The 17077-nt window shown below is 42.8% G+C and overlaps 1 protein-coding gene across 1 annotated transcript in view; it reads left to right on the top strand.

Moving 5' to 3' along the window:
• Window positions 1–17077, top strand: part of GAB2 (GRB2 associated binding protein 2) — a 167081-nt gene that overhangs the window by 133204 nt on the left and 16800 nt on the right. The window contains exon 3 of the mRNA XM_077767554.1: window positions 9500–9743. Within this exon, the coding sequence (XP_077623680.1) occupies window positions 9500–9743 (244 nt within the window). The remainder of the gene's footprint in view (window positions 1–9499; window positions 9744–17077) is intronic.

Here is a 17077-nt window from a genome sequence, read left to right as displayed (position 1 = left end):
GACTGTTGTGACCCTAGGACCGGAGGCAGCAACTAAGAAAAGCTGCCGGTTAGAAGTCGGGTCCTTCCGGGCTCTTTGCCTCTAGGGTCCTCTACGTACTCACAAAGGCCAGCTGAGTTCATTTGTACTGTCCGGCATCAGTCCTGGCTCTGATCAAACTCTTTGGGTCTGTGAACACCAAGCTTAAGCTCTTCTCCCACATCAAGTCACCTCCCATGATGGAGTGCTGAGGGAGAACCTCCCTCTGTGATGTACTGATGTGCAGGGACCATGGCATCTCTTTTCTTCGGGGGACAGCCTTACATACAGGTTGCTATTTTATGAACTCTACAAACTCGGACTCTTATAGTCACACTCTTTCCTTAGGTCCCACAGCTAGTAAGCTGAGATTCAGATTTCAAAATCCGTGTTCATTTTCCATCCTACACTATGCCTCCCGAATCCACAGCTGTGCTTCAGGTCGTGCTCAGCTTTCCTGAGTCCCTCAGCCTCCCCACCCAGCACAGAGCAGTGTCAGATGTTGTTCTGGTGATTTTTGCCACTGCTGATGATTCTTGATAAGTGCCTTCCATGATAGGGTCTGACACTGGTGTTTCACGCTGGTTAAGTAAAAGTCTGTGTAAGAGAAGACAGGGGAAGCTCACCTCTTATGAAGTTGGTTGGCTTAAAATTAGTGATATTTTGGGGCGCCTGGGTGGCTTAGTCAGTTAAGCATCCGACTTTCACTTAGGTCATGATCTCGTGGTTCGTGGGTTCGAGCCCTGCGTCGGGCTCTGTGCTGACTGCCAGCTCGGAGCCTGGAGCCTGTTTCAGTCTGTGACTCCCTCTCTCTCTGACCCTCCCCTGCTCATGCTGTCTCTCTCTCTCTCTCTCTCTCCTAGAGATAAATAAAACATAAAAAAATAATTAGTGATATTTTTGTGGGAAGGTCACAAGGGTCACATGCAGTAATGCCTGCTGGATGGACTGATTCCTATAGGAATACCATTAGGTTCCCAAAATTCCTTGGGGGAGGGAAGACATGCTGCCTTGAAGAGAAATAGGATCTTTCTAACTGCAGTATAAACCCATAGAGCAGGGACAAGATCGGTTCTGTCTGATGGGCCTGCAACCCCTGGCGTACTACCCACAGTCAGTGCTCATGACCCTAAGTAAATGACAGGAGTGCTTGAATTCAAGTATGAATTAACTTTCTGAGGGGGACGCCCAGCCAACCCAGCCCCACTCCAAGGAATAGGAGTAAGGTCTGTCGCAGAGATATGGCATAACGTAGGTGCACACATAGGTGTGGCAGGTTAGGGGAGAACAAAATTTATAACCCCATCTCTGTAAAATGAACAGGACAGTGCATGGCTAAATATAGATCGGCTGTCCTAAAACAGATACACACACAACCCAGACGACCTCACAAAGTGATAACAATTTGTCCCACCTTACAAGCATAGTTTACATTTGGATCCTGGAGCTGTTCATTCATTTTTCTGACCCAAGGAAGAATAACCCACCACCGTGGTGTGTTTATTGAACAGCTTGTTCTCACTCAGACACTTACTAGACACAGAGCATTGGGCTAAACACTGTCAAAGAAACAGAGACGGGTCAGATCCCAGCTTCCACCAGCTCACTGATGACTTTTGTGTGACAGATTTGTGAACTCCCAACGTAGATGAAGCAGCAGAATGAGGTACTATAAAAGGTTTAGAGGAAGGCATGATTAATTCTAACTGGAGACCTGAATTAAGGAGAGCCTGGAATTTGCTCTGGGCTGTAGTTTCCCCTCTCTAAAGTGAGGTGCCCCAGGGTGGAAAAGGTTATGTAAGGGTGTGTGACATGCCTCTCAGTTACAGTCACTCTCTTTCCCTCCCCTGCGCCCTTCACAAAATCAATTTCTGCTAAAGCGTACTGAAAGATCCTATATGTCAAGGTCAGGATGTTCTGACTTGGCTCTCAGAGTCCTTTGAGGCAGACGGAGGGTGGGAGGGAGGTGTTCTCTCTCAGATCCTTCCCTGGAAAAGGGGATGCATCAGGCAGCTTAGTCCCTGAAAGGTCTCACAGGGTCTCATGTTTCTGCCTGTCTCTGCCTCCCCTTTTTTCTTCTGCTGCTTTGTAGTTTTTACAAACCACTAGAAGATGTATTTTTGAGCTTGGGGAATTATTTATACTAGTCTTTAGTAGTTTGGTCCAGCAAATGTTTACTTACCATGCAAATGTGAGTAACATAATAAACTCATAACAAAATAATAGTCCTGCCAGTCATTGTCCTGGTGATGAGGTTCCCTGACTTGATTGCCACACTCCTCCCCCAACCATTATGGGGAGTACATCTTCATTCACACTGATAGATAATTCTTTCCATGCGGAAGAAGGACCCCCGCAGGAGGAGATCTTAATTCTTATTCCAGGATTCAGTCTGACCTATTGTGTGGCCTTAGACAAGTAGCCTCACCTTTGTAGACCACTGTTTCTCCAACTGGAAACAAGAGATGTGGGTGACTAGGAAGGACAGTGGTGATAAATGAGCTGTTAGACTCCAGGGCCCCTTCTACTTGCTACATTATGTGAGTTATAGAGTGAAGCTATTTTGTGTTTGGCCTTAAATTTATGAATAATTCCTCTAATTTGATGTGTGCCAGATGATTCTGAGGATTATTCATCTTAAATAATTTCTTGTGATTGTGAGTTAAAATGAATTGTTGATCCTATCTTGCCCTCAGCACCTGTCAGCGTGTTTTGTTTTTAGAATTCTCCACCCTCTGGTGTCTGTTCTTTGGTTAGCTTTCTGCAAGGGCCACTCACCCCATAGAATCCTAGACTATTGTCTTTTCAAAATTGGTTCATTGATAGCCTTCTCCCTATTGGAACCCTTAGAATTTTGACACCATTCCACTACCATGAGTAAACAATGGAATGAACAAGTGTCAAGCCAACAAGCCTTTAATGAGGATTTAATAATTATTGTTTACCCATATTTCATCTCTTCAAATCCTCAAAAGAACCTTCTAAGTTGGATGTTCTCTACAACATTTGACAACATGAAAAATGAGGTGCAAAGAGAATAAAGGTTTTGCTCAGGTCTCTGTGGTAATTTCTGAATCCCTGTTTCTGAACCCACATTGGGGCTTTTTGTGTTACACATTGTTCCCTTTGGAGTTGGCCATAGAGAGATGATAGAAAAAGCCAGTGAGAACAGGGGTGGCTTCCAGTTTGTAATTTTAATGATGTCAAAAAAAAGATTTTTGGAAGAATTTTTCTCACTTGGGTTTCTGAGTTTGCTTTGCCCCTGATTTTTCAGTTGATCCTAACTCTTCTATCTGTGCCCTGGAATTAAGAACCAGAGATTGTTGGGGTGCCTGGGTGTATCATAGCATCTGATTCTTGATTTGGCTCAGGTCATGATCTCAGACCTCAGTCTCATGGGTTTGAGACCCCATGTTGGGCTCTGTGCTGATAGTGAATCCTGCTTGGGATTCTCTCTCTGCCCCTCCCTCCCAACCACACTCTCTCTGTCTCTCAAAATAAGTAAATAAACATTTAAAAAATAAAAAGAAATAAAAAGAAACATAGATTATTAAAAGCCAAACCAGTTGACCTTATCTACATCTCTGTGTAAATATGATTCATTAGGTCTTATATGGAACAGCTCTCTTACATTTCCCAAAGATGGCTTTGATGTATATCCCTGATCTAACCCAAGTACCCAAGTTCTTCCTTTTTTGAATAGAGAACGTGAGGTCCAGGAAGGTGAAATGGCATGCCCAAGATCACTCGGCTAGTTGGAGCAGAGCTTGGCCTAGGCCCTCGTTCAGTTAGTTGACTCTGCCTCTCATAAAGCTAATCACATAGGGATCTCATGGGAGCTCTTTTCTCTGCATGGATGAAAAGAATTGGCTTTGAGGAAAGAGATCTGTTTCAGATAGGCTCTGCCACTTTCTAGCTCTGTGACCCCAGAGCTCATTATTAACTTCTCTGAGCTTCAGTTTCTTCATCCAAAAAGGAGAAAAAATTGAAATAATAATCTCTACCTCACAGAGTAGACTAGACACACATAGTATGTGCTTAGTAAATGGCAGCTGTGATTATTGTAGCCAGTATTGTCCTTTTTGTTCTCCTTCCACATATAACATCACACAGGTTATAGTTGGGACTAAATCAGAGACAACAGTAACCTTGCATGCATTCACCATTGCTTGGAAAGAGCCTACATACCTCTTGGGCCATTTCAGGGTGGCTGCAATTCCACTTGTAGTGCAGAGTCAGAGCAGGCACTATGCTAAACGCTTCATATGTATGATCTCAAACTTCATGGCAGCCCTGGAAAACTATGTATTTTCCCTATCGAACAGGTGAAGCACAAAGAGGTTTGTTCCTGTGTCCAAGGCCACAGAGAAAGGATTTAGCAGATCCAGGCTTTGAATCCAGCCTGTGCTTCGATCTACCACTCAGTGATACCCACTGAGGCTTGGGGCAGGGAATTTGGGGTGGCAGGGAGAAGGATAAAATAAAAAGGGCATTGAGATAAGGGAGCCAGTCATTATTTGGCCAGTCATCTTTTCCAGAAACTCCCGCCAACCGCCCGTTTCCTGCTCCTGTTATCACTAGCCAGTTGATGGCTGGGCAGGGCAGGGCCGGGCCGGGCTGGGCCGGGCCCCTCCACTAAAATCCTTCAGAGCTTTCCTGTTCTAGAGTTTTGCAAGAAGGTGGGCGGAGTGTTTGTGCGCTGGGCAGGCTTCCCAGGGGTGATTGTGGAAAGGAAGGGGAGTGATTTTTAGGGCCCTAAAAAGAAGCCAGGAGGAAGAGGAAAAAATAAAACCCTGTTTAAAAGAAAACAAATTGACTCAAGCATTTTCTGGCATTATCTTTAGTCTAGACTTGGAGATTGAAGCCCAGGCCTGGAGTCTGGAAACATCCATTTTCTTCTTGCTGTATAACTGACCTTCCTAATGACCCAAGACACATCATTACACCAGCATTATAGCCACATACCAAAAATAGCCCAGCCACACATCTTGAGCAGCCTTTTCTTCCCTTCAATAGGTACCCAGGCAATAAAAACAAATCCTACGCACGTTTTAAGTGACTACATGGATTAGTTTTCACACCTATATCTCATTCTCCTTTTATACTTTGGGTGTTTTGACCCCAAACTATGACTTCTTGCTATTTTGTTTTGATGAAATTCCCACCACCTTGCCATGATTGTGGGGTGAAGCCCTAAATAGTGGGTTGGAGGATGGGCAGGACACTAAAGAGAGAAAAGGGAGAATGTCTTTTACTCAATCTACTTTAGTAAGGAGTGTTCACTATTCTCTTTAGAGAGGAAAGAAAGGTCAGATGTATTTAATTAGACCATTAATCTCTTGCATGTAATTAACACTTCATACTTTGCAAGGTGTTTGTGTGTGTGTGTGTGTGTGTGTGTGTGTGTGTGTTAAAGTTCACATACCACATATCACCCATTTAAAGTGTACAAGTGGGGCGCCTGGGTGGCTTAGTNTTTTTTTTTTTTTTTAGCATATTCACAGGGTTGTACAACCATCACCACCATCTACTTCTGGAACGTTTTCATTACCCCAAAAAGAAACTGCATACTCATTAGCGTTCACTCCCCATGCCCACTCCCCTGTCTTACCCCCCACCCCGGGGAGACCACTAGTCCACTTGCTATCTTTATGGATGTGCTGGTTCTAGACATTTCACATAAATAAAGTCATACAATGTTTTAGTCTTTTATCACTGGCTTCTTTCACTTCGCATAGTGTTCTGGAGCTTCATCCTGTTGGAGCGTGTTGTAGTATTTCATATGGCTGAATAATACTCTATTGTATAGCTGTACCACACTTTGTTTGTCCCGTCTCTTTCTCTGTCATCACACGGTGTTCTCCCTATGTGTCTATCTCTGTTTGCTGTTCCTCTAAGTATACCCGTCAGTGGATTAGGGCCCGCCCTCCTCCAGTATGACTTCATTTTAACTAATTAGATCTGCAAAGATAGTATTTTCAAACAAGGTCACATTCTGAGATTCTGTGTAGAAGCGAGTTTTGGGGGACACTGTTCAATCTAGCGTAGACACTAATGAATAACCACATACATTCAGGTAGAAATCTTTTAAAGTAGCAAGCAGAAATGAGATTTTGGCAAGGTTTAGGGCCAAAACAGGTTCAAAAGAACTTTTCTGGAGTGGTAGGTCATTATGGAGCTGACTGATTTCATAGACATGGCTTTATATTTATAGAGTGGAATTCCAAGTGGGCCCGACTCATCGTAACCCCTATTTCATCCTATGAACAGACCTTGAAAGCTTCTCTTATTTTGACCACAAGAAACAAGCATATGTGGTTTTGTGCTAGTGAAAATTCTTTTATTCATTCAACAAATATATACTCAATACCCACTGTGAGCTGGGACTGCTTTGGCGAGAAGGAATACAGAAGTGACTAGAACACCTTTTGAGAATTTACAACATGCAGAGTTGTCTCAACCCTTTGTGCATTTCATTCTCACGACCATCTTACGTCACTTTGCAAACTGAGACTCAGAAAGGTGAAGTGGTTTCTCCAGCTCTACAAATAAACAGCCTGGATCTCAGATTTGATTCCACAGCCTGAGAAGAAGGCTTCAGCTGTGAGAACAGGTCACTCCTCTTTTATACAGATCCACAGCCCTAGCATGCAACATAGGGGGCATGCAGGATGTATTAAGTGCCAGGCAGAAGTAGATTGTGACAGAATGGCCTTTCTTGTCAGACTTGGGAACATGGACTCTATTCTGAGGGCAGTGAGGAATCAGTGAACATTATTATTTTTTATTTTTTTAAATGTTTATTTATTTTTGAGAGAGTGAGAGTGGGTGAGGGACAGAGAGAGATGGGGATGCAGAATTCAAAGCAGGCTCCAGGCTCTGAGCTGTCAGGACAGAGCCTGGCCTGGGGCTCAAACTCATGAGTGGTAAGATCATGACCTGAGCCAAAGTCAGACACTTAACTGACTGAGCCACCCAGGCGCCCCAATCAGTGAACATTATTGATGGAGTGTGACCTTATGCCAGATACTTTGTTTGCTTAATCATCAAGTTTATGGACTTGTGTCACATACTGGGCTTGATGCAGAAAGAGACAGTATCTCTGCCCTCACTGAGCTTACAGCCAGATATATGGAGTGATGAGACAGAAAAGTTACTATTTTCCTAAAATTCTGTTTGAAACACAAGGAAAGATTGGTCAGAAACAAGGTTGAAGAAATAAACAGAAAAATGGTTTTAAAAAGAGAGCTTCATAGGTTGTCCTGAGGATGACAGGGATCCACTGAAGAATTTTAAGCAGGGCAGTAACATAATGACATGGCGCGGTTGTTGAGAAACAGAGAAGAGTCATCGCAACGCCTACGTTTCTGGCTCGGAGAGCTGATTGGATGGTGACGTTGCTGCACGTCACGGAGAAGCAGGACACGGGAGGAGGAGGAGATCGCTGAGCTTGACCTGCTTGTGGGACACCTGAACGGAGATGCCCAGCAGGCGGAGGGTTCTTGGACGAGAGCCCAGGAAAGAGAACGGAGTTAAAGATTGATTTTTGAGATTGTCATCACCTGGCTGGAGGACAGCGCCCCAGGAGAGTGTCCTCAGTGAGTGAAGATAGAGGAGGGTCTGGGGTGAGACCCTGAAAGATGCCTCCACTGAAAGGGTGGCAGGAGGAGTCCAAGACGACCGTGGAGGGGAAGGTAGAAGTGCGCCAGAGGCCTCATCATGGCACCTTCCGGTGTCCCCGCAGGCAGCTGCAGTGTTCATCCCTGGCGCCATGGCGACCCCATCCCCTGGCGTAAACCCACTCCCCTCTGCCATTAGAGAGTTCATCTTGCAAATCTAATGGAGTCATGAAGCCATTGATTCTGGTAACAAACATCCAGTTCGCTACAAGACCTGTAATGGGAATTCATTTTGGAGGTCAATGCAGCTGTCGATGGAACAGTTCTTCCCCAGAGGCCCGTGGCTTTTTCTGTTGTACGCCGCCAGCAGAAGTTGTTCTGCCTCGCATCGGAAAAGACTGGAGAGTAACTAAGGCGATAGAGCACTGACAAGCTGGTGATCCTGCCCAGGGCCATGAAAAGTGTACTAAACTAGGTCAGATAACAGGGAGTAGAAACAGAAGTACGTCCCCTCTGAAACGAGTTGAATAGCCCTAGCAAGCCCCCATCACCACCCCTGAAACATTATCCCCCTAGCTAGCTCTCACATGGCCAGAAATTACATCTTTATTTCTTTTGAACAAGGAGTTTCACCGCGGAATTATTTTGTGCTCAGTGAACGTTTTGCTCCTTCCACAGACTAAGAAATTTCTATGCACCTGGCCTTTATTAGGTAAATCCTGGGACTGTAGACATAACACCATCAGGCACTGTTCATAGAAACCAGGCTAGGCAGGGAGGCAGAGTGACAGTGGATATGATGAAGCATGGGCCAAGTGCTATTGGCAGCCAGAAAAAGAACTGAGTCCAGGAAGGTTTCAGAGAGAATATGATACCCGTGTAGGGTCTTAAAGTCTGCAAATGAGTGCCAGTGGAGTAGAAGCGAAATCCAGGCGGAAGGAACAGCATAAGCCGTAAGAAAGAGTCGTAAAAGGGGCTGGTGTGTCTGGGGACTGATGAAGCTTCCGAATGCCTCGGGTCCAGGAGGAGAGAAGCAGGAAGTAGGTCAGACTGTGAAAGGCCTTATGTGTTACACTCAGGAACTTGGACTAGGCTTAGAGAACCAGCCAGATGAGTAATGCCCTTGGCTGGGAGGGTAGCACTCTTAGCTATGATCTGTCTTTAATACCTTGCTGCTTTTCTCAGAGCGTAACAGAAAGGAGTTTAGGATGAGAGTTAAGAGAATAAAGACCAATTGACACAGAGTGGTGGGCACACTAGCTGGGGGATGCAGAAACATCGTTGTCCTCAGAGGACTTGGGAGGGCAGGCCAGAGGAGCAGGGACCAGTCTTCCATGGGACGGCCTGCTGCAAATACATTTCTGCTTTTATCATTTACACAATAAGGTACAGTCCAGGGTCTGAATCAGTATGTCTTCAGGAAGCAAAGCTCATTTAACAAAGCCAGCCTTAGCTTTGACAGAGGTGATGACAGCGGGAGCCTCCAAAGAGGAGGGGGGCAGCAGCACTTACTACTCCGGGGACCGGCCTCCCATGTGGGCCTGCCGGAGTCCTGGTCCTGAGCCCTGGGCAGCCACACCCCCGGGGAGCGGGGCCATCCCCATCAGGGTTGTGACGGGGAAAGGGCTTCTAGGCGACTCCAGGAGCGGCGCCAAGGGACAGGGCATCTCTGCCTCCACCAGGAGGCCACAGCCTTTCTCGCAGGCAGACAGAGACGGAGCAGGTGTGTGAGGGGGAGGGAAGGCTGCTGCTGGATCGTCGCCTCTGTTCTTAATAACTCTTCTTCCTCTGACACCCCACTTTGGGATCAGAACACTCTTCTTCCCCTTTTCAGTCACAGAGCTCCTTCTTTTGTTTCACAGACTCCCTGAGAAACATGTCCTCTGCCAGTCACGGCCCCCGCTCTTCTCCAGCGGAGCTCAGCAGCTCCAGTCAGCACCTTCTCCGAGAACGCAAGTCCTCGGCCCCGTCGCACTCCAGCCAGCCAACCTTGTTCACCTTTGAGCCCCCTGTGGCCAACCACATGCAGCCCACCTTGTCCACCAGTGCGCCTCAGGAGTATCTCTACTTGCACCAGTGCATAAGCCGGAGAGCGGAAAATGCAAGGTAGGAGACTACTGTGAGCAGCGGCGGGGTGAGTGCCCACTCACAGGATCAAGTCGCTTTCCATCCTACAGGTTTTAATTTTAAAGACAGGGGAGTGAGATGTTTTCTCTTCTCAGGTGAACAAATGTATTTATGAACAGAGCATCCTTCTTTTGCTTAGGTAACCTTCACATTTTATTGATATCAGCTATGTTGCTGTACAGTGATAATTGGATTCCAGAGGAACCTCCCATTATCAGAAATCATGCTATAAAAATGTTTAATTTGGGGGGGAGGCACTAGGGGCTAGAGTTTCAGAAGTGGGGAAAAAAATCAATTTATTTGTTGGCAGTAAGAATATAGCTATAAACTAGCACTTTCAACAATAGCCAATTATAGAAAGAGCCTAAATGTCCATCAACTGATGAATGGATAAAGATGTGGTTTATCTATACAACGGAGTACTAGTTGGCAATTAGGAAGAATGAAATCCTGCCATTTGCACCAACATGGATGGAACTGGAGGGTGTTATGTTCAGTGAAATAAGTCAGAGAAAGACAGCTATCATATGTTTTCACTCATATGTGGAACTTGAAAAACTTAACAGAAGACCATGGGCGAAGGGAAAGGGAAAAAATAATTACAAACGGAGGGGGAGGGAGGCAAACCTTAAGAGACACTTAAATACAGAGAACAAACTGAGAGTTGTTGGGGAGGGCACGGGGGAGAGGGGAGAGTGGGTCATGGGCATTGAGGAGGGCACTTGTTGGGAGGAACACCGGGTGTTAAATGTAAGCGATGAATCACAGGAATCTAACCCCCAAACCAGAGCACACTGTATACACTGTATGCAGCCAACTTAACAATACATTAGACTACAAATAAAAGAATATAGCTATAAAATCTTATATTATTGAACAGACCCATATCTCACTTTTGCTCTAGAGCTGCGCTGCCCTGTATAGTAGTCACTATCCATACGTGGTGATCTAAATGTGAATGGGTTCAAATGAAATAAAATTTAAAATTAAGCTCTTAGTTGCACCAGCTACATTTCAAGTACTCAGTAACCACACGTGACTAATGGATACCATACTGGACAGCACAGAAGAGGAAACATCTCATCATCCCAGGAAGTTCTAGAGCAAGGACTTATTCCTGCTCGAGAATAAAGGTCTTTGTATTTCTAACACCACTAGCTCTCTCACAGGTGTGGAGCCTGTACATGTTTTTATTACCTTTTATTCCCATTGCTAAGGTAAGCAAAAGCACAGAGGGGATGGACTTTGCCAGAGCTTGTAACAGTTGCTACCATGGCCAGCAGACTACAAATCACATTTCTTAATGAACTTAGAAATACCTAATTTGTATTATGAAAATTAAGGCAGAGAACTGTGTATCATGTCATGGAACATTTTCATGCACAATCTCACGTGACCAGTCAAAGGCACTGAGAGGTAGCCAGTCTAGCTCCCTTCCCTCCACGTCATAGATGAAGAAAATGAGGCTCACAACAAAGAATGACAGAGATGGGGCTAGCACGCAGGTCTGCTTATTTCTGGTCCTGGACTCTGCAGCCTGCAACCCTGCTTCTGGGTCTCTGAGTCATTCACCATCGCACAACAGAGGCTCCCTGCACTCTTAAGGTTGTCTCAGATGCCCATTTTCATTTGCTTCAGGATTCATTTGTTTGTGAACTTTCACTAGTTTAAACACCATCAACTTGGACATAAGGAGCTGAGTTCAAAAAAAAGAAAAAAAAAGTAGGATGAATTAGCCAAGATCACTGAACTAGTTAGCGGCAGCGCAGTAAATAGCACTGCTTCTCCTGAATCACACATCAGAGACGGGCAGTGGGTGTGACCAGAAACAGACCACAGGCTTTGGAGTCTGTCAGATATGGGTCCAAATTCAGGTTCTGCTACTTTTCTTGTGATCTCGGGCTAGTTATTTAACCTCCTTAAGCTTCAATTTCCTTTTCTGCAGAATGGAAGTAACTAATTCTGAATTTTAGTGATGAGCATAAAACAGCAGAACAAATGTACGCAGTAGCAGGTCCTCAGTACATATTACCATCTCTTCTGTGCCGCATCAGCCTCTGCTGCATGTATGATTGCCTGAGAGTAGACAAGGGGAGGTCTTCAAATCATAGTTCTAGCAAAAGGCAGTGTACTTTCTGTTAATGCCTCTCAGTACATATGAAGTACCTGGGAATCTAGTTGAAATGCTGATTCTGATTCAGCGAGCCTGCAGGGGGTCCTGAGATCCTGCCTTTCTGCCAAACTCCAGATGATGCCAGTGCAGCTTGTCTGTAGATCACGCTCTAAGTAGAAGGCTTTACATACTGTTAACAACTGCCACCCACCCCCACTCCCGTGGTGCTGCTAAAGCAACAGAGAACAGACAGAGATGTCTCTGCTTGAATTAGCCATTGGGGCCCACTCTCTGTACCCCCTCCTCTGTAAAACCTCTGATAATTTTCCTAGATGAAATTTATTTCTTCTCCGAATTCCCACAGCAATTTTTTATTCTCTCTCACACAGTGTCTGCAACTCTCTGCTTCGTATTATGGGTATTTATATTAATATATTGCTGCACTTTGAAGACAGGTCCAAAGGCATATAGTAGGTGCATAAAATATATCAAAACAAACCTGTGTTACAGAGTCAACATAATAGGGGAGACCAGACTGATCTGCAGCTGGGGAAGCAGCTTTACTGTGAGGCCCTGACCAAGCTGTGCTTGTCTCCGTGTCTCTGCTTTCACTTGTGTGGGTGTGGGAGCAAGAGAGTGATCAGCAGGATCTTGGAGACTTTAGGAAAAAATAAGTTCAAACAATGTTTGCAGAATTCCCAAGCGATGGAAGCTGGGAAGGAAGTTTTCTTCGGCCTAGAAACACTATATAGTTTCTGGAAGCTTTGGAGAAGCTTATAGGATACTAAACTTACTATAACAGTTATGAACTCCGAACACAATATAAAAAAGCAACTGTCTAAAGGTACTGAAGGGCCATCAAAAAGTAGGCAGAAACAGAGATTTGACTCTCCATAGAAGCTAGCAGCATACAAAGACATTAAAATAAGGGTGTTCATTGCTATAATCTGTGGGGGGAGGAGAGGGAGGACTGGATCCTGAGTGAAGAGACGGTGAGATTCAGGAGAGAGAGAGAAACTCTGGAAAACAACCGAGAAGTTCCAGTTCCTGTGTGGTGGCAGAAACACTCCCTCCTACTGGTCACAACTGAGCACTGTGGACAATTACAATTACCCTGTCATCGTCCTGATTCTAGAAAAATAAAATGAGGCAAATTATAAAGGGGAGTAAAACTTGATGCTACAGCTACACAGAGGTGCATTTCTGTATCTCGTGGAATTGCCCTGAAGGCGGGCCCGCTCGCACAGCAGCACAGCGGAGCACACAGACTGTGCTAGAAACCCTATCTTTCTGGGTAGGGGAACAAGGAAAGGAGCCCTTTAGAGGCTGGAAAGGAGTAGAGTACGCAGAGTAAAGAGAGATGGAGAAGAGATTTCCTAATTCTGGAAACCACACAAGTCTCAGGCTCATCATGAGCTGCATGAGATGTGGGACAGACCACACCAGCACAGCAGAGGCTTTGAGAACTAAACTGAGATTTGCACTCTCACACACAGAAGCAGGAGAGACGGAACTTGCAGCCTGAATCTAACCACGTAGGTTGTCTGCAAAACAAAAACCTCAACGTTCTCCAGAGGATTATAACAGAACCCAGAGTCCACACAACCTAATATCACAACATTAAGTATGTAATCCAAAATGACTCAGCATACAGAGAACCAGCAAAATGTAACCTGTTCTCAAAGGAAAGCACTGATGCCAACCCCAACATACCCAGATGTTGAAATTATCAGACACAAATTTAAAAGCCTGTATTATAACAATATTCTATATGATAAAGGAAAAATGCATTTGAAATTAATGGAAAGAAAAGAAAAACTATCAAGCCCTAAGTTTATATCGTGAAAAGTTATTCTTTAGGAATGAAAATAAAATCAAGAGATTTTCAGATGAAAGAAAAAGAAGAGAATTTCCAAGAGATGGGATTTAAAGAAGTGACAAGTAAGTTCTTCAGGCTGAAGCAAGATAGTACCAAAAGGAAACTGAAATCTTCAGGAATGAAGGAAGAGCACCAGAAATAATAAATATCTGCATAACTCCCCCCCAAGTTCCTTAAAATATGAATATTGAAAGCAAATATTAAACATTGTCTAGCAAGGTTTTCACCTGATTTCCTCTACAGCCTGAAGTGCTTCCTTTATCATTTCTTACCATATAAATCCCCTTTTGACATGTTTTCTCAGTTTTCATTTATTTGGAAAATTCTGTATTTCACCTTCATTTTTAACAGATATTTTTGCTGGATATAAAATTCTGGAATTATGGTTTTATTTTCTTTTGGCATTTTAATGTATGTCATTCTCTAATCTTCTGCCCTTCCTGGTTTCTGATGAGGTCAGATGTTATTTTTATTCTTAAAATCCTATATGCAATATATCTTTCTTCCTCTGAATGTTTTTTCTCCTTTTTTTAAAAAAATTGTGAAATACAAATAACATAAAATTTATCATCTCAGCTATTTTTAAGTGTACAGTTTAGTAATATAAAGTACTTTCCACTGTTATACACAAATCTCCAGAACTCTTTTCAGCTTGCAAAACTAAAACTCTCCACCCATTAAAAATTTCCTATTTCCCCTTTCCCCTACTCCCTGACAATGTCCTTTCTACTGTCTGTATGAATTTGAATTCTCTAGGTAACTCATATAAATGGAATCATATAGTACTTGTCTTTTTGTAAGTGACTTTTTTCACTTAGGGTAATGTCTTCAAAGTTCATCCATTTTTTAGCATATGTCAGAATTACCGTCCTTTTTATGACTGAATAATATCTCATTGCTTGTTTTGTTTATTTCACCCATAAATAGATACCTTGATTGCTTCCACCTCTTGGCTATTTTGGATAATGGGGCTCTGTACATGGCTGTACAGATACTCTTTAAAGACTCAGCATTCAGTTATTTTGGGTGTACACCCAGATGTAGAATTGCTGGGTGTTCTGGTGATTATATTTTCAATCTTTTGAGAAACTGCCATCCTGTTTTCCACTGTAGCTGCACCATTTTACAACAGTACACAGGGTTACAGTTTCTCCATATCCTTGCCAATATTTGTTATTTTCTGTTTTTTGGATAGTAGCCATCCTAATGTCTGTGAGGTAGTATCTCACTGTGGTTTTTATTTGCACTTCCATAATAATTAGTGATGATCAGCATCTTTTCATGTCTTGGTGGCTATTTGCAGATCTTTGGAGAAATATCTATGTAGGCCTCTGCCCATTTTGTTTTTTAATCTGGTTGGTTGGTTGTTGTTATTGGGGTTGTAGAAGTTCTTTATATATTCTCAATATTAACCCCTTCCAAATATATGACTTACAGATATTTCCCTCATCCTATAGATTACCTTTCTCTCTGTTGATTATATGCTTTGATGCACAGAAGTTTTATGTTTTGATGCAGTCCAATTTATTTTTACTTTTGTTGCCTGTGCTTTTGGTGTCATGTATGAAAAAATAATTGCCAAATCCAGGGTCAGGAAGCTTCTCCTCTTACATTTTCTTCTCCGAGTTTATAGATGTAGGTCTTATGTTTAGGTATTTGATCCATTTTTTGTTAATTTTCTACATATGATCTAAGGTAAAGATCTAACTTCATTTCTTTGCATATCGATACCCAATTTTCCCAGCACCATTTGATGAAAAGACTGGCCTTTCCCCATTGAATGGTCTGAGCATCTGTGCTGAAAATCATTAAATCATATACATGAGGGTTATTTCTGGGTTCTTTATTCTATTCCATTGGTCTAGACATCTATCTTTATGCCAGTATCATGCATTTAATTATTGTAGCCTTATAATAATGTTTTGAAATCAGGAAGTATGAGACCTTTCACTTTGTTCTTTGGTTGGAAGATTGCTTTGACTATTTGGGCTTCTGACTGTTCTATGACTTTTTTTGTTTTTTTTGTTTTTTGGGGGTTTTTTTTTGGGGGGGGGGCTTTCAGCAGTTTGACTACAGTATTCCTAGATGTGTTTTTCTTTATTTAGACTTCATTTACTTTCTGATTCTATTTGTTTCTATTTTTGATCCAGTGCAACAAAATTAACAATATTTCTTCAAGGTTTTTTTCCTGCCCTATTCCATCTCTGCTTTCCTTCTGTATTCTTCATTCTTCTTGTTAGACCACTTAATACTGACCCATATATTACTGATACTACACATTTTTCAACAATTTTTGGAGGGTAATTGAAGTACATTCATTGTCAATATGTATTAAGTTTCCTTATGCCCCTTTGTAATCCATTATTCCCTCTATCTCATTCCTCAGGAACTACCAACAATATTTCTATCACTACATTAGTTTTTATTTTCTAGAATTTTGCTTGAGTGGAATCATTGTAGTATTTACATTTTTTCCTGACTTCTTTCAATCAACATAATACTTTTGAGATTCATCCACATTGTTACATGGATCATTAGTTGTTCCTTTTTATTGCTAAGTAGTAATCAGTGTACCTTTATATCACAATTTATTTATCCATTCCTGTGTTGAGGAGCACTTGGATTGTTTCCAGTTTTAGCTATTACAAATTAAGGGGCATTCATACATAAACAGTCACTAACAAATCTTGGTGTACACATTTGCTCCATTTCTCTTGGGTAAATACCTAGAAAACCAGGCCCAGGTGGTTTTAGTGGTGAATTCCATCATATATTCAAGCATAAAATAACACAAATATTACCCACATTCTTTCAGGAAACATAAGAGGAGGGCGCCCTTTTGCCACTCATGTTTTGAGACCAAAATAACCCTTTATGAACCTGACAAAGATTACAGGAAAGAAAATTGAAAGACAATAATCCTTGTGCATATAGATGCAGAAATCTTTTCTTCTACAAAAAAAAAAATTAGTAATCAAATCCAATTTCAAAATATATATTTAATGTGTGTGTCTGTGTGTGCTAGGAATAATTTAAATATATTAAATATATTAGGAAATATATGTGTATATATAGCATTAGTTAAGACATCCTGATAAAGTGGGGCACCTGGGTGGCTCAGTTGAGCCATCCCAACTTCAGTTCAGGTCATGATCTTGCAGTTCATGAGTCTGAGCCCCATGTTGGGCTCTGTGCTGACAGCTCAGAGCCTGGAATCTGCTCTAGATTCTATATCTCCCTCTCTCTCTCTGCCCCTCCCCTGCTTGCACGCTCTCTCTGTCTCTCTCTCTCTCTTTCTCTCCTTCTCTCTCAAAAATAAAT

The sequence above is a fragment of the Crocuta crocuta genome, unplaced genomic scaffold (genome assembly GCF_008692635.1).
Source record: "Crocuta crocuta isolate KB4526 unplaced genomic scaffold, BGI_CrCroc_1.0 scaffold561, whole genome shotgun sequence".
Lineage (NCBI taxonomy): Eukaryota > Metazoa > Chordata > Mammalia > Carnivora > Hyaenidae > Crocuta > Crocuta crocuta.
Note: the sequence above shows the minus strand (reverse complement) of the source record. Positions and strands in the feature narration are given on the sequence as shown.